This window comes from Schistocerca serialis, chromosome 4, assembly GCF_023864345.2.
Source record: "Schistocerca serialis cubense isolate TAMUIC-IGC-003099 chromosome 4, iqSchSeri2.2, whole genome shotgun sequence".
In the NCBI taxonomy this organism is placed as follows: domain Eukaryota; kingdom Metazoa; phylum Arthropoda; class Insecta; order Orthoptera; family Acrididae; genus Schistocerca; species Schistocerca serialis.
This window is the reverse complement of record NC_064641.1, coordinates 664,234,946-664,253,753: the sequence shown is the minus strand read 5'-3', so window position 1 is coordinate 664,253,753 and position 18,808 is coordinate 664,234,946. Positions and strand designations below refer to the sequence as shown.

General features: G+C 41.5%; 1 protein-coding gene across 1 annotated transcript in view; it reads left to right on the top strand.

Moving 5' to 3' along the window:
• The window catches only part of LOC126473137 (O-phosphoseryl-tRNA(Sec) selenium transferase), a 69,651-nt gene that overhangs the window by 43,403 nt on the left and 7,440 nt on the right, over positions 1-18,808 (top strand). The window contains exons 8-9 of the mRNA XM_050099996.1: positions 1,315-1,500; positions 4,139-4,279. Coding sequence (XP_049955953.1) covers positions 1,315-1,500; positions 4,139-4,279 — 327 coding nt within the window. The remainder of the gene's footprint in view (positions 1-1,314; positions 1,501-4,138; positions 4,280-18,808) is intronic.

The following is an 18,808-nucleotide window of genomic DNA, read 5'->3' as shown; positions in this document are numbered from 1 at the left end:
TTGCAGCCATTCCTGAACTTCATGTTCCCAAACAATGATGGAATTTTCATGGATGACACTGTGCCAGGTCATCGACCCCCAGTTGTTTGCGATTGGTTTGAAGAACGCTTGGGACAATCTGAGCAAATAATTTGGCCACCCAGATGCCCAACATGAATGCTATCAAACGTTTATGGGACATTATTGAGAGTTCAGTTCATGCACAAAACCTGGCCCTGGCAACACCTTTGCAATTGTGGGTGGCTATATAGGCAACATGGCTCAATATTTCTGCAGGGGACTTTTCAGCAACTTGTCGAGCCCATGCCTCATCGAGTTGCTGCTTGGTATTAGGAGGTATCTCATGATTTTTGTCACCTCAGTGTATATCGTGTGTTTCTTTTCATGGTAATATAGCCATATTGCATACTTTGGTAATGATACTTTTTTCATTAACTTTGATTTCTGAAAATAGAAATACATGTAGCAGCTACTACTTTATTCAAAGAACCATTATTACAAAACTAGTAAAAGTCTGGCACTAAGTGGAGAAGTAACATAAAATTGCTCGTCTAGTGCACAATTCTGGATTTTTCAGTATGTTAGAACTACTAAGTCAACTGCTACGTCTTTGGAGCAAGTTCCTCCTCGTGATGTTCTTGGTTATCGGACATTCATGATAACTATGTCTCAAGTACGTGGTGTTGGAGAAACATCTACTAATTTTTTTATTGATAAGCCATTGTGTGTTAAAACTAGGAAGTCCTGTAAGCTTTTACATCATGATAATATTTGTATTTTTATTTGTGGTAGAAGTATTGATGTGAAATGTAAAATTGTTGGTGATACGTCCTTGTATAATAGTATGTAATGAAGATTTTCTTATTAAATAAATGTTATTATATCAGAACAGCAAATTGTCCTTATTGGGTTAGCAAGGAGACATTGAATCACAGTTGCTTGTAGATGCCACTAGTAAAAGTATGTGACATATTCCGAGATGAAGAGTGTTCAATCAGTTGCTAATTAAGACTATATGAATTATTTGAGAGCAGAATAGAGTTGCTTGGTTGCTGTGATATTTGGTTGGCTGCTGAAATTTAGTCTTTTATCCGTAGGAACACTTAAATAAAGATAAGACCCCTGTTCATTTATATATCATGCTAATTAACTAACTGTAAATCTCGTACACAATATATACTGGTCATCAAAATGCCATTTGTAGTTTAGTATAATTTTTGATGAAATTGCTATTTTTAGAAAAAGAAGTGCATTTTCTGTGTTTATGTTATAGGAAGAGAGTTTGTTTGGTTTTACATGTATTTTATTTTTCAGGCCGTGCATCTTCCAGCCCTGCAATGGATGTCTTCATCACACTTCTCTCACTTGGTGTGTCAGGGTACAAAAACCTTGTTACACAGAGGAAAGAAATGTATAACTACCTCAAAGAAGAGCTCACCAAAGTAGCATTGAAACATGGTGAACGCCTGCTTGATACGAAAAATAATCCAATATCTATAGGTAATACTGTCTCAAATATGATGCAGCCTGTTCTTAAACTAAAAAATACAAGGAGAGACAGAATGACTGGCCAGTACCTACTTTAGGAGACCTAATTCCATCACTGCTGATGGACAGATTTAAAATTACACAGCACTATCCTAGCTTTTGCAACTACTAGTGCCCTTCTCATGTCCCACTTGTTGTGAGGATGATGGGAGACATAATCAAAAGTGGAGAGTTGCAACTTGTATACTTAAATGAAATGTGACAGAACAGTCACAGTTTGTGATAGGCATATGAAGGAGCTAGCAAGTAAGATTTATGACTTTCTAAGGCTGTTCAGAGATGATTGTTAGGTACAAGAGGCACATGTTATAAAATGGTTATGAAGTGCAGTGAGATCATCAACAATAAAGTACATGGGAAAAAGACTGGCAGGTGTCCTAACAAAAATAATAAATAAATGTATTGTACTTTAATAAACAGAAAGACCCAATATACTGGTATGGTACCATATTATATTGTAATATAATTATTATGGGATAAAACCAACATTTCAGACATGGTTACAGAAGTCCCATAAGGTGATTGACCCACTGGTAGCACAAATAAAAGATTTCTAGACAGTGACTGGAGAAACAGAATATAGAGTTTGTATATTATTTTTTTGCATTCACTGCTTTCTACCTGTCACAGTTTTTATGGGTGTTCATATCCAGCAGTGATACTTTGTTCTTGGCAATATCAGAAACTTAAAAGCATTTTTCTCCAAAATAAAGCACCTGTTTCATTAACTCTCCATTACACGTGTCTGCTAAACATTTCCATGAAAAATGCCCATCTTGTAGCTGATCATCATGGTAAGTCCTCAGCCATTTTACATCCACTGCTGAATAAAGGCTTCCTCAAGATTTTAATGTGCATTTATACAGTCTTTGGAAATATGCATGCACGCTGTTACTGCATGTTCTCCAATGGCATCTATCCATCTTCCATTTGGTCATATTTTTGGTCTTTCTTGGCATGTGGTAGTCAAGCCTGATAGTGCTTAACTTCAGTGAAATGGTGGAAACTTTTGTTACCATTGTGGCAAGGCCATTGGCTAGTACTTGGCTGTCTGTCTGTTTGGATCAGTCGGACACTGTTGGCAAGTGGAGTTCACTCAGTCCTTGTGAAACAAATTGAGGGGCTACTTGACTGAGAAGTCTCATGAACTGACAACAGCCGGGAGTGCGGTGTGCTGACCAAATGCCTCTCTGTATCCACATCTGCTGATGCCTACGGGTTAAGGGTGACATGGCAATCAGTCAGTACCGTTGGGCCTTCAAAGCCTGTTCGGATGGAGTTTAGTTCTTGTCTTGTGGAATCCAGCACAAAACTTTCTTGGTCCATCTATCATCAATTTATTTGGCCCACATCTGTTCCATTTTTATTACAGTCATAATTGTCTTCTACTACTGTTTGTTCACTGACCATTTCTTTATTTTACTGTCTCTAGCAGTTTCTAACACTCGTCTCGTCACCCTGCTCTGTGAACAATCGTTAAGTTTTTAATGGATTTTGCATTGTAAGTTCATGTCTCACTGCTGTAAGTATTATGTAACGTAGGTAACCAGATGCTTTGCGCAGGCCTTTAACTTGCTTCCCAGTGTGTTTATTCCTTAATGGTATTAGCTGCTGATGAAATCAGTTTCAGGTGAACTGTGTTATGCTCAGTCACAATTTAGGTCTCAAAAAATTATGTAGTCTTTTCTCCATCTAGAGTGTTCAGAGTGGAGTTACATACACTAATGAAAGGTATTCAGCAAACTCCCATGTAACAAAAGCCTTGATTCATTCAATGGGATCTTTGGAACATGATTAATGAATGGCTGTACATTGTATGTTAAGAAGAGCTGGCTATTTGTTCCAGTTTGGTGACCTCTATAATGTCAGTTTGTCATATTTATTATGAACTTCTGTCACTAGATGATGATAATGAATTTAGGTTATTGATATTTTGTCTTTACATAAGAAAAACACGGGTAAGTCTTATTTTGTAATTAATTCATTTTATAGCAGTCATGAACACAAATAAAATGTGAGTTGAATTGAGAATTTCAGTATCAGAAATTTCTTTGTATGGAAAGGAAGTCAAACATATTGAAGGAAGTGAGAGAACTCTGGAATGGTAGTGAAAACAATAAGGATTCAAGGATTACTCCGATTAGTAGTGAAAACAGTAAGGATTCTACAGCAGCACTATTTTGACCTTATTGGGACTATGCTTGTTAAATCTGCTGAGTGAACTTAGTTTCTACATTGTAGTAAGGCAAAGATCAACCATGATTATAGTTATAACCATTCGATTGTCACGAAAATGCTTTGATGAACACAGTGCTTTGCTGCCAGTCCTGAAATGTATCACTTATTAATATGGCTGTACCTTAAGACTTTATTCTGCTGATGTACTCCACATAGATATTAAATTCCTGTTAGAGATGGTAGTTCATATTGTGATTTACATTCTTTATAATACAGGTCACAAGATAAACAGTGAGCTGCGTGTTGGTATCTTAAGGGTGGTGACATGCATGTTCCATAGTAGACATGTTTATGGATATGTACACACACTTATTCATAGTTATGTGCACATAAAATGTTTTTTCTGTTACAGGTATGACATTGACTTCTCTGGTTGGTACTGATACCAAAACCATAACAATGCTTGGGTCTATGCTTTTCCTCCGTTGTGTATCTGGTACAAGAGTTGTTACAGGAACTGATATAAAGGAGGTAGCAGGTCACAAGTTTGAAGGTAAAAAAATTGATAAACATACCATCAGACCCTTCACAATACACTGAGATGAAAAAAGTCATGGGGGTATCTCCTAATATCATGTCGGACCTCCTTTCGCCCTGCATAGTTCAGCAACTCAATGTGGCATGGACTAAACAAGTTGTTGGAAGTCGGCTGCAGATTTTGAGACATGCTGCCCCTTTAGCTGTCCACAATTGCAAAAGTGTTGCTGGTGTCAGATTTAGTGCACAAACTGACCCCTCCATTATGTCCCATAAATGTTCAATGGAATTCATGTTGACCAATTTGGGTGGCCAAATTACTCACTGCAATTATCCAAAACGTTCTTCAAACCAATCATGAACAATTGTTGCCCAGTGTCACGACACTTTGTCGTTTATAAAAGTTCCATTGTTGTTTGGAAACATGAAGTTCATGAGTGACTGCAAATGGTCTCCAAGTAGCTGAACACAACCACTTCCAGTCAGTGGTTGGTTCAGTTGGACTAGAGGACCCAGTCCATTCCATGTAAACACAGCCCACACTAATATGGAACCACGACCGTCTTGTGTAGTGCTTTGTTGACAATTTGGGTCCATGGCTCTGTGGGGTCCGTGCCACACTCAAACCGTACCATCAGCTCTTCCCACCTGAAATTGGGACTCATCTAAGGTCCAACCGATATAGTCACGAGGCCAAGAGAGATGCTGCCGGTAGTGTAGTGCTGTTAGCAAAGGCACTCGAATCGGTCATCTGCTGCCATTGCCCATTACACCAAATTTCACCGCAGTATCCCAACAGAGAATGCATTACATGTCCCACATAGATTTCTATGGTTATTTCATTCATTGTTGCTTGTCTATTAACACTGACAACTCTATGCAAACACCACTCCCCTTAGTCATTAAGTGAATGCCATCGGTCACTGCATTGTCCAATGATAAGAGTTCATGCCTGATAATTTGTATTCTTGGTATGCTCTTTACACTGTGGATTTTGGAATTTTGAATTCCCAAACAATTTTCAAAATTGAATGTCCCAAGCGTCCAGCTTCAAGTATCATACCCCATTCTGTGGCCATAGTCATGTCAGAAATCTTTTCACTTGAATCACCTGAGTACAAATAACAGTTCTACCTGTGCACTGGCCTTTTGTACCATGTATATGCAATGCTACTTCCATCTTTGTATGTGCGTATCATTATCCAATGGCTTTCATCACCTCAGTGTAAGTGGCAGTATTTCACCTTTATTATTTTATGTAGTATTGTGCACCATGATATTGGTAGAAACTTTTACAATTTCTTAATTGGATAGTACTTGATGCTTTTGTTCAACTCCATTTACTACTTGACAAAGCGAACTGTAGACTTGGTTGTGGCGGCAACTAACTTGGTCACTTTACTGGTCACAACCACATTACAGTGCAAAACGGGTCGCATTGTTACTCTGCAGGCAAGTATGGGAAATGATTGCAAGAAATGCTTTTGTGGGTGACAGTGATGGCTTGCCATTGACACCATTGAATTTATGGGCAATAAGGAGGGAGAAGAAGGTGTAGTGTAGAAGGAAAAGATGATGGAACGTATGTGGATTGTGTTAAAGTGTTACAAACTGGCTGGATGGATACAATGTTGAGTGGAGTGGGAGTCAAGTATCGACCCAACAGAAAAAGAACATAATGCACACAGAAATTTCCCATAGGTGATACGATTAAATGTGTAATGTGGCAGAAATTTGTACAAGATGAACTATACAAGGAACAACCAGTTTTGCGAAACTTTCACAGTTTTTGTCCCACAGGACTGGACCTCAAGCTAAGTGGGGCATTGACATAAAGGCTTGTTGTGTATGATAGCATTCGACCTATAAGAATACTTCAGTGAATACTATTACTTCTGCCTCTCCCAGTTTATTGAGCATAAACACAATGGTGCTGCCACCCGCATCATGTCTTCAGCTTCTTTTGTTGGGAAATACAACACCGTCTAACCATTTTTGAATTGTTTTCATTAAAAATAAATTGTTTTGGAATGCTATTTATAGGAATAGGACTGACAGTCACACAGAAAATATCCCCCCAGGAGGCTCGCCACTCTTTGGCAGGTTTGTGCTTGGCTACCAGCCGGCCCCAGCCTATGCAGCACTTTTTCCCTTCCGTGCTGTCTGTGTATCCTCTTGCTATTCTTTTTCCCCTTCCTTGGGGAAACATATGGGGTGTTATTGGGAATGTTCTGCATTCTGTTGCTGACCTACGAACAGTCTCATCTTTCTTTTTGGCTCCCTTTTCCACACTTTATTTCCCTTCTCCTCTCGTTTCTCCGCTTCGGCATTCGAGGATTCTCTTTTTTCTTCTTTCTCACTGTGTGCTCCCGAAGGCCAGACCACACGTCTGACATGTAAAAAGTGACTGGATAACACGTAATTCCCAGCCCCAGGTCGACAGGTAGGGTTCGCACCTGCCCTCTGGTACAGGCCGTTCCAAACTGCCAATTGGGCCCTCTGTCAGGTGTTCGGGAGGTGTGACCTGAGGGGTGAACAATCATCTAAGGCGGGTGCGCCCCCTTGTGGAGGGGGCCCCCAGTTGGAAGGAGTGCACCATCAGAGATGCTGGCAATCATGGGCGATTTCCTCACGATGAGTCAATCATCCTCTCCATCGACGTTGACGAAACGTAAACGTAATGAGGCTACTGATTCGAAGACTCTTCCCGCTGCACTGCGGTTTCTTGTGGTATCATGTACTGAAAACGGTCAGTCCTTCGCCACAGTCAATCCGTTTATTTTTCAGAAAGGTGTTGGTGCCATTGCTGGCCCTGTGAAATCCTGCACTCTTTTACGGAATGGCACTTTGCTTTTGGATACGGCTTCTGATTCTCAAGCACAACTACTTGCTGCCGCGCTTCTCCACGGCTACCCTGTTCATGTCGAGGCACATAGAACTATGAATTCTTCCCGTGGTGTAATTTACACAAGGCTGCTTGAAATACTCTCTTACGTCTCTGATCAGGGTGTCATTGCCACTCATTATGTAATGTAAAAGGTTGATTCCTCCTTGGTGCCCACCCGCACTCTTTTCCTCACCTTTGATAGGGTAGTGCTACCATCCAAGGTTAAAGCAGACTATGAAATCATCACAGTCTGGCCGTACATTCCGAATCCGATGCACTGCTACCAGTATCATCGGTTCAATCACACTAGAATATCTTGTTGACATCCAGCCAAATGTGTAACCTGTGGCAGGGATGTGCCCCGAGTGCGATTGTCTGCCTCCTTCTCCCCGCTGTATCAACTGCAATGGTGGCCGTGCCACCTCCTTCCTGGATTGTCCCCTGTATCTAGATGGGCAGGCCATTCATGAGATTCGGGTAAAGGAAAAAGTGCCTTACCCAGTAGCTTGCAAGTTACTGGCTGGTCACAAACCCTGCGTTCTCCCATCTGGCACCTATAGTTCAGTTCTTGTTACCCCTTGCTCCATAAAGGACATGGCCACACAGACATGCAACCTCAAATTCAGCCCTGAGGTTGTTAAGTCAGCCAGTGTCAAAGCAGCATTGCTGTCCTCCCATCCCGCTGTGCAACAGACTGTCAAACTCTCGCTTAAGGGGTGAAGCTACCCACTACACAACCGGCAGGCAGGAAAGGACAGAAAGAGTATTCTCGAAGACTCCCTCCAGCCCTCCAGCCAAACAACATCCAAGTCTTCCTCTAACCAGAAGGGCTCGAAGAAGTCCGCTAAAGACAAACGGTCTTCCCTTCACCAACTCGAAGGTGCTGCTCGACGGTGTTGCCATGTGGTCTCTTAGCCTGGCCAGCCTCTGTCTTGCCGGTGCACACCACCAACCGTTTTTCAGTGTTGGGCTCCACAGACAGACTGCACAAGCCTGCCGATGCTTCTGTCGACCCCATGGAGCAGGCTTCTCCTCCTTCTGTGCCCTGTAGTAGCGAATCTCCACTGGCTGTCCCTCGGCGGCTACTGAGTTGACATCCCTATGTCTCTTCCTCCTCATGACTGTCCTCCAATGGAACGTTGACGGCCTTCAGTCCTGCAAAGAGGATTTATGGCTGCTTCTAGAATCACAGAATCCCCTTGTGCTCTGCCTTCGGGAAACGAAATTGCGCCCTCAAGACCGCTTTGGGCTTTCACATTACTTACTGATTCATTTTAACCTTCCCCCTGGGGTCAGCATCCCATCTGGTGGGGGTGTCGTGCTGCTCATACGGGATGACCTTCATAGCCAACCCATCTCCCTTACGACCCATCTTCAAGCTGTTGCCGTTCGCCTTTTCCTTCCCCAACTGACTTTCTCCCTCTGTACCATTTATGTACCTCTGTCCTTCGATGTCACCGGGGCAGACTTCCTTCAGCTTATTGGGCAGCTGTCTCGCCCATTTTTGCTACTTGGTGACTTTAACATGCATCATCCCCTTTAGGGTTCTCCCAGGACCTGCCAGAGAGGTGCCCTCTTGACTGACCTTAACCAACTCAACCTCTTCTGCCTTAACGCTGGAACACCCACTTTCCTTTCTGCCTCCTCGCACACCTATTCCCATTTGGACCTATCCTTTTGCACTGCCCAGCTTGCCCATCGTCTTGAGTGGTCCGTTCTTTCTGACGCCTACTCGAGTGACCATTTCCCATGCGCTCTACGTCTGCTGACTCCTACTCCATCCACATGCATGTCCAGATGGCAGCTTACTAAGGTTGACTGGCAGCTTTACTCCTCTCTGGCGACCTTCACAGTACAGGATTTCCTCAGTTGTGATGACCAGGTGGAGTATCTCACCAACGTTATTCTCACTGCAACAGAACATTCCATTCCTCACACTTAGTCTTTACCAGGTCGTGTCCTGGTCCCTTGGTGGACTGAGGCATGCCGCAACACAAATCGCGCATGGAGACTTGCTCTCTTCGTTTTTAACCACCTCCCTACGCTGGAAAACTGCATTCATTATAAACAGTTGCGTGCAAAGTCTCGTCGAGTTCTTCGGGATAACAAAAGAGCTAGTTGGATCTCATTCACTTGTTCTTTTAACAGTTCCACACTTCCTCTGTCGTATAAGCCAACCTCCGACAGCTCTCTGGAACCAAGATCCATTCCCCCATTTCTGGCCTGACAGTAGGTGCCGATGTCATCGTGGATCCTGTTTCTATCTCCAACACCTTGGGCCGCAGTTTTGCGGAAGTTTTGAGCTCTTCCTAATACCACCCTGCCTTCATCCATGGGAAATGAGTGGAGTAGGCTCTTGTGACACCTGTCTCTTCTCCGAATCGTGAGTGCTACAATGCTGCCTTCACTAGGAGGGAGCTAGATCATGCTCCCAGTTCATCCCAATCCTCCACCACAGTGCCAGATGCTATTCACATTCGGATGTTGCAGCACCTCCCTCTTGTGGGCAAGCACTTTCTGCTTAACAAATACAACTGCATCTAGTCTCAGGGCTCATTTCCTGGATGCTGGCATGAAGCCACCGCCATACCCATACCTAAACCCGGTAAGGGCAAAATCTTCCTTCTAGCTACCACCCCATCTCTCTTACCAGCTGCGTCTGCAAGGTGATGGAACGTATGATTCATGCCCGGCTAGTATGGTGGCTTGAATCTCACCATTTACTCACAAATGCATAGTGTGGATTTCGAGTGCGGCCTTCTGCAGTTGACTGTCTCGTTACTTTGTCCATCCATGTCATGAATGGTTTTCTGCGTAAATCCCGGACTGTAGCCATGTTTATCGATTTGGAGAAGGCCTAAGACACCTGCTGGAGAACTGGTATCCTCCGTACTCTTTACATGTGGGACTTCTGTGGGCGCCTGCCCTATTTTCTTCGGGCATTTTTACAAGATCGAGTTTTAAAGGTGTGTGTGTGTGTGTGTGTGTGTGTGTGTGTGTGTGTGTGTTCTGCCTAGTCGGACACCTTTATTCAGGAAAATGGTGTGCCCCAGGGTTCCGTCCTGAGCGTCGTCATCTTTGCTATCACCATTAACCCTATAATGGCCTGTCTCCCTTTTTGTCGATGATTTTACCATCTATTGCACTTCTCCATGGACCTGTCTCACTGAGCTGCGTCTTCAGCGATGTCTTGATCGCCTTCACTCCTGGAGCATTGCCAATGGCTTTCACTTTTCCGCTGACAAAACCGTTTGTATGAATTTCTGGCGGCACAAATAGTTTCTTCCACCATCTCTACATCTTGGGCCTGTTGTTCTTCCACTTGTTGACACTATGAAATTCCTCGGGCTCATGCTCAATAGGAAACTCTCTTGGCCCTCGCATGTCTCTTACCTGGCAGCCCACTGTTCACAGTCCCTCAATGTCCTACGTGTCCTCAATGGTACTTCTTGGGGTGCCGATCAAACCACCCTCCTCCGTTTGTACCAGTCCCTTGTCCGTTAGAAATTAGAGTACATCTGCACATCCATCTCTTTTATGCTGTCTCAACACTACCATTATCATGGCATCCATTTGGCCACGGGACTGATGACCTCAGTTGTTAAGACCCATAGTGCTCAGAGCCATTTGAACTGTACTGCAGCGGGTCCAGGAAAATCGTCACTTGCTTACTCTTGGTGGAGCCGGTGTCATGTTTCTATGGGTCTGTGGTCATGTCAGTCTGCAGTTAACGAGGCTGCTGACACTGCTGCCAAGGATGCAGTCCTTATACCTCAGCCCGCGAGTACCTCTATTCCCTCCAATGATCTGCATTGTTGTCTGTCAGGAGGTGGCATCCCTTTGGCATTGTCAATGGTTCTCCCTTCGCGGGAATAAGTTCCAGCTTATTAAGCGTCTCCCGGCGCCTTGGATGACCTCCTCTCGACCCTCCTGCCAGGAGGAGATTATTTTAGCTCGTCTGCATATTGGGCACTGCCTTTTTAGCCATCGTCATTTGCTTAGTGCCGCTGCCCCGCCATTTTGTATGCATTGTGCCCAGATTTTAACTGTCCGCCACTTCCTGCTGGAATGCCCTTTTTTTTTTACAGCTTGGGTTTGCCACCTGATTTGTCAGGCGTTTTAGTGAATGATGCGCGGGCTGTCGACCGCGTTTTACGTTTTATCTGACAAAGCAATATGGTGAAGGCCGTTTAATGTTTGGTTTTGGACCTCCATGGTGTTTTTTTAGCTCTTTTTCCATGTGCCTTTTTTAGCTGTTTCCTATTCTGTCCATTGGGACTGTCATATAGTCATTTTTCATAATGCGGGGTCACAGTCATATTTGTTTAAAGTCAGTACCGCCATTAGACTGTTGTTTATTTACAGTGTTACATTTACACTTATATAATCATGATTTCAGCTTCAAAGTGCCATTATCAAGTGTTTTCTAAAAGCATATTAGACAATAACAGTGAAATACACAACAAGTGATATAACCATATAAGAATCCATATTTATAATGCCTACTTACAAGTGTTATACAGTGCCTAAGATGGCATACTGTCGTATTTAAAATACACTATTAGACACATTGTCTAAGAGTCGATATTTCTGGGAGAGCCTTCTGCTTTGTTTCATCACTGAGTATACCATCTTGACTGAATGACAGTTGATTAAGTGTCAAATTGTCTTGGTCAAAGAAATTCCTGTTACAAGCAGGTGACTTTTTCTTTTAATCTTTGGACTCAGTGTCAGGTAGGATAGGAAAGGTTAGGAGCAATTTATTTTCTTTGGTAGTTGATACATCTTCGTTACATCTGTTTATCTTAGTGTACAATGAAGTTGCCTGCTCATAAACATAAACAGTAACAGACCTCTGGATAATATTCGCTGCATCCATAAATATAACAGTCCAGCTAATCATTGACGTTGTTAAAAGTACATTTTAGTAGGTAAATATACAGCTTTGTATGTGAAATTAACACATGGCCAACTCTAAGTTGTGTAATTTTGCCTCAATTCAGAATTAATACAATACAGTGCAATTACTTATTCTATTCACACATTAATTAACCAGTGAGGTTTGAGGCAATATTTATGAGATGCCTTAGATGTGCTGTTCGTGCAGTACTAACTGTTTACAAGATTATGTGGCACAATGTTGTAGTAATTGTAAAATTTTTCTTTGAGGCAGTTGGTCATTATCAGTTGCAGCTTCGCCTGTATAGGGATGTGACAAAGTAATCTGGATGGTTTGGAGAGCATAGATGTGTAGAGGAAGAGGGCGGGGGGGGGGGGGGGGGGCGGGGGCTGTAAGGCTATTACAGGAAGCATGTGCAGCTAGAGCTCACAGCCATAGAAATGAACTACAGACCTTATGCCGACCAAAATGGGAAGCTTGTCCTCAATAGATCATTGTGTTTACACTCAAACATATAGTTCATACCCAGTCCAGTTGTCCATTAAGCACCCATTGGCACTTTAAATTTATTGATCTGTGACCTGTGATGATTTATTTCCCCACGCATCATTGTGACATGCTTTTGAACTGTTATGAAGTATCCTTGTTCCTTAATTTGTTTTCCAAACACATTTCAACTGATTCTTTAAAGAGGAAATGCTAAAAGGCCAAGTTGGCTAAGAGGATCGTGGTTTCTTCGTACTTCATTTCACGTCCTTTATTACACCCTAGCTGATAATGTCAGATATTTTTGTCCTATCTAATCTAGTGTGACATTGATGTTCATTGCATCTTATCTTTAAAGGCTTGTGGAAGACAGAGGACAAAAGCACTTCAGTCAGCAGTTAATGAAACCTATTTGTTTATCACGATACAGTGATGATTCCATTATGATGTTGTCACATGGAGACACAATGCTAGATTTATTCATAGAATATCGAAAATCCCTCCATCCTATAATTAGTTTCACAATGGAAATGAATGAGAATGGGGAAGTACCTTCTTGTGGATGTTACGTTTTATGATAAAATCACTTCCTGTTATAGCGTTGAAAGATGGTCTCACATCTCTCCATCAGCTACATGAAGTCACAGTTGATTGTTTAAATTATTCTTTTATTAATGTACTTTTTAGATAAAAATTTAAACATATATCAAGATCACTACTCCATTCCACAGCATTAAGATTTAATGTACAAATGATTAATGGTACATGAAGCTAATTAACTAACTATAATTCATTTTGTGACTGTGGTTCAGTTGAAGATTTTGTTATCTTTTGAATGACATTGTGTACTGACAAGTACACCCTCTGATCAAATTATCCAGGCACCTATTGCTATTGGTGGACATTAATAGAGGGTGTGTCTACCTTTTGCTGTTAGTACCGTTTGAACTCAGCTGGAGACACTTTCAATGAGGTATCTGAATGTCTGTGGAGGAATGGCAGCCTCTTCTTCCTTAAGAGCCGAAACCAGAGAAGGTAGTGATGATGGATGCTGGGGTCTGGACTGAAGTCATCGTTTTAACTCATCCCAAAGTGTTCCATCAGGTTCAAGTTGGGGCTCTGAGCAGGCCAGCACATTCCAGGAGTGTTGTTGTCCACAAATCATTGCCCCACAGATGCTGCCTTATGACAGGGTGCATTGTCATGCTGATACAGTCAGTCTGTCTCCAAATTGTTCCTCTACTGTATGCAGTAAACAACGGTGTAAAATGTGTTTGTATCTTTCCTCTTTTGTCATTTTGTCAAGTGCAATAGGTGGATGATACCCCACCCATTAAAAACACACCCACACTGTAACACCACCTCCTCCATACTTAACTGTTGACACTACACATGATAGCAGGTAAAGGTCTCCTGGCATTTACTAAACCCAAACCTTTTCATCAGTGATGACCCCATAGTTTGATACCTTTAACTGTATCAATCCAAATCTGTCCAGAATCTTCGATCAGATTGTCACAGCGTTTAGCATGAGTCATCACTCCAAATCAGTCATTTCTAGTCATCCGCTGTCAAGTGACATTGCTCTTTGCACCACCTCAAGTGTCACTTATCATTGACTACAGAAATGTGTGACTTAACAAGCAGCCGCTAAACCATTTTATCCCATTCTTTTTAACTGCCTACACACAGACAGTGATTCCATCCAGTGATTTCATGTGTTTTTTACTATCTTCCAGAATACTCGAAAGTGCCCGTCTGTAGTACCTGAGGTCTGCCTGGTCTTTGTTTAGCTCTGGATTTTCTGTAGTTTTTCCATTGCACAATCATATCACCAACAGTTGACGTGGGCAACTTTAGAAGGATTGCAATATCTCTGATGGATTTGTTACTCAGGTGACAACCAACCCATTCTGCTTTTAGTGCTTTCTCTACTGACAACACAATGTTCCCCACCTCCATTTATACTGCTGGGCCCACTTCTTGTAGCATCTGGTTGTCAGTTCTGCATTCTTTAGGCGTGTCTGGATGCATCTGATTGGACAGTGTAGATGTTGATCCTATAAATAAAGTCAAGAGGATAAGGATGATGATGATGATGATGATGATGATGATGATGATGATGATGACGATGATATGCTGAGTCAGGCTTGACATGCAATGTCATTAAGGGTCTTAGAACATAACCAGCTGTGCCACCACGACTATGGGGTGTTCAAAAAATTTCTTCACTGTGCCATATAATTGTTAGCCACGTGTGCCGTATGATTGTTCGCCTACCTGGATTTATTCCCTTCAAGGGGACTCTCCCAACATTCCACTGTTTCGTTTATCTCAGCCAGCAGTAGTATCGTTGGTGTGTCACATTACGTGTTGACGTGAACATTTAAGTTTAGTTCCTTTGTTCGTTTGTTTAGTTTTTGTCACTGTTAAAAAGCTAACCATTGAAGAATGTGTGTTTTTAGTCGAACAAGTGTTCAGTTCATCAAACATTTAATTCAGTTTTCCCAGAGACAACACTCCCATATTGGGATACTGTTCAAGATTTGATTAACAAATTTCGAAGTACGGGTGCAGTGACAGGTGCACCGAGAAGTGTTCATCCTAGTGTTTTGTCTGATGATAAAATACTCGATATTTCTGATAAAATGTCCACGAGTCTGAACAAGTCAGTAAGAAAACTCACCCAGTAAATCGATGTTAGTGTCGGAACGGCCCTCATAGCTGTAAGGAAAAAATTAGAACTTCTCCCTTACAGAGTGACAGATGTGCAAGAACTGAAAAATACTGATCATGGCAAGATACTGCATTATTGTTAATGGTTCAAAAATTTCGTTCAACAAAATGGAAGGGATATTCTTAATGAAACATTTTTCGCTCATGAGGCAGTGTTTCATTTATCCGGGTTCATGAACTTGCAAAATTCTTGTATGTGGACTACTGCAAATCCATTGTGTAGTCATGAGAAACCACTTCCCTCTGTGAAAATAGGAGTTTGGAATGTAATTTCTAGACGTCAGATTTTGGGTCCCATATTTTTCAACGAAACAATAAACGTCACAATGGTACTACAGTGATATTTTGTACCCATACGTAGGAGAACTTGTGTTAAGTGAAATACTGAATGGTTATTTTCAACAAGATGGTGCAACTGCACATACAGCTTGCGTTTCAGTGTCACTGCTTGCTGAAGTTTTTAGTGATGGCATAATTTCACAGGGACTTTCGACTCCACGGTCGCCTGACCTAACCCCACCTGACTTTTTCTTCTGGGGTGCAGCGAAAGCAACTGTCTATAAAAACCGTCCAAAATCCATTGATGAATTGAAAACTGCAATATCCACTTTCACTGCTTCTGTTACAGAAGAAATGTTACAGCTTGTGTTTTGAAACACGATTAGACGAGCTGAAGTGTGTATTCAGCAACAGGGGGACACTTTAGACTTTTAATGTAAAAATTTGTATGTAAAAATGAATATTCAATAAGTTAATAACTTGTATTTCACTGAGTTTCATTTCAGTATATTCACTGTGGCATACAGCATGCGCGGCTAACAATCATACGGCACTGCGGAAAGACTTTTTGAACACCCTGTGTATGGCCTCTTTGTGTTACACAAAGCAAGCATTCCTCTAACGTCCATAATTAGTAATATTAGTGCACCTGCATACCAGCTAGCTAAATACCTTAAACCATTCTCAGCGAGAATATGGGGAAGTCCAAACATCACATTTGCAACTCCGTTCACTTTGCACACCACCTCAGTGAATTGGGGCACTGGAAAATGGATGTCATGGTCAGTTTTGATGTAATGGGAGTCCCATTTTGTGAATCCTTGAAACTGATCATGTAAAAGTTTGACAATTGTTTCACTAAACTTTTTAAGCATATTCTGACTTTAGCTTATTTCATGTTTGATAAAAGGGTAGTTTATCATTTGTTGTGACAAACCTATACGCGGAACACTTTGGAGGTAAGGCACTAGAATTTGCCAAATTCAAACTAGTGTGTTACTATTTGCATGCTTATGGTGTGGCTACAGGGAACGAGAAAAGTTACATGTTCACGGAACATTTAAACTTGATCAGTTGTAATATAAAATTCACAGTGGAACTTGAAAAAGAGGGACAGCTTACTTTCCTCAACATGTTAATTAAGACAAGACTGGTCAGATTCTTGAGTCATAGTTAACATAGGAAACCCACACACACTGACCTCTGTCTCTGTGCCTCGAGCCACACCCATCTGTCACAAAGAAGTTCATTGCTAAAGACTCTTGTCTAAAGAGCTTGAACACTGAAAGACAAGGAGAGCTTCACCGAAGAATTAAAACACCTACTATTAGTACTCCTTAGGAATGTGTAACCAGATTGTCGAATTGAGTGGGTGTTGCAGTCAAAATCAAGAAAGCCTGAGAAAGAGATTGAGACTTAGACACAGAAAAAGAAGCCAAGAATAACTTAGACAAGTTATTCTTAAGTTGACCCACTATTCGGAAAAGTCAGTAGACTCGTGTGGAAAGTAGACATCCTGTGTATTTCACTCCTGCAAGCAAATATAGAAAGTCTCCTTTGTAGTGTTAGTTAGTCTAGGTCTCAAAAAGCTGGACTTGTACAGCAGTCCATACAAATATGGCTTGTCTCACATGATGCAGATTATTAGAACAGTCAAGGAGAGATACAAGGAACATCAGTGACATGCCTGACTAAAAGAGCCAAATGTATCCGCTGTCACTGAGCACTTCCTCTACTATGATCTTGAAATGAAATATGATGAGACTAGTATTGCAGTGCATACACTAAGTTTCTGGGGGAGAGTAATTAAGGAGCCTGTTGAAATAAAGATGTCAGAAAACATAATAAACAGGACAGGGAAATGCTTAGAGAATGTTTAATGCAATATCAGTGCAGGCTCTGAAAAACAAGTGTGTGTCAAAGGGTGTAGTGGGTGTTGGGAATCAGACTTAAAATCAACTATAATTAGTGGCACGAGACCAAGAATAGTTCTGTGCCTGGTTGGAGTCCGGATAGTGAGAACACACAATGGCACAACTCACAGCACCTGAGGAAGACAACTGAGTCGATCATCGAAGTATTGTGCATAAAATGGAAACAACAGCTTGGCAGAACACTCAGAAGTACATCATTATTGAAGAAATTTCTTGAAGGAAAATGAACCAGTTGTGTTTTACCTGAATGGGTGTTTATTTTGTTGGCACATAGTTTCCTAATCCATTGGCTCATCATTAGATGCCAATAAAGACTGGAAGTGTGTCATATCAGAGACGGATGTACACATTGCTGATTACTAACAAAATGAAAAACTGTTTTAATGGCAGGAAAAAAATTACATAATTGTGTCACAGCTTTAAGTTTGTCATGAACAGATGATTCACCACTGGTTTCACACTTTTGATGCAAATATGTGGCCAACTGATATCTCAAAACTAGTCAGTGAGAAAATAAACTACCAAATGTGCTAAAATACATCTTAGTGAAACTTCTTACACACTCAGTTTCAACATCACATTTGACTTACAGTGTGAGTTGAAACAGTTAAAAATAGCACAAGAGAATAATGGTTCTCACATGTACAGAAAAAATTTAAAACAATGTATCCAACATCTTCCAGTTTTTACCTGTGTTCAAAATTACTGAGTGGAAAATGTTAAGTATTAGTTTAGTGTTTATACAAGGTGCAGATTTAGTCATTAATTAAAGTAAAGGTACATACAGTTCCGCATTCTGGCCCTAGATGACCAATCAGGCCAGACTAACGACCATGTTGTCTTCTGCTAGTGGTGTCATCGGTTACAATATAGAGGTGCTTGTGGTTAACACACCGCTCTCCTGGACGTTGTCTGGTTCCGTGACCTTTGAACTAGTCCAGCCATTGTCTGGTTTCCTGACCTTGGAACTGCTGCTAATCAGTCAGATAGCACTTCAGTTGACCTCAAGAGGCTGAATGTGCGCCTACCAGTCCTCTCACCAAGGAAAAATCCTTGACAGTACCATAAATCGAACACAAGTCCTCCACATGGCAGTGAGCCAGACCAACTGCTCAGCTATGAAGGTGGACTAGTAATTAATTGCTTCTTATATTCTGTTAGTGTGTATCTTGATTTGTTTCACGTTAATGAAATGTTTCCTTCTTGATAGTATCTGTGGAATATTATGAATAAATGAATGAAGTATGTGAAATAAGTGACAGAATAGTTACTTTAAAATACTGCACTTTTCAATGTGTGTTGTCATATCACAGAATCCCTTGC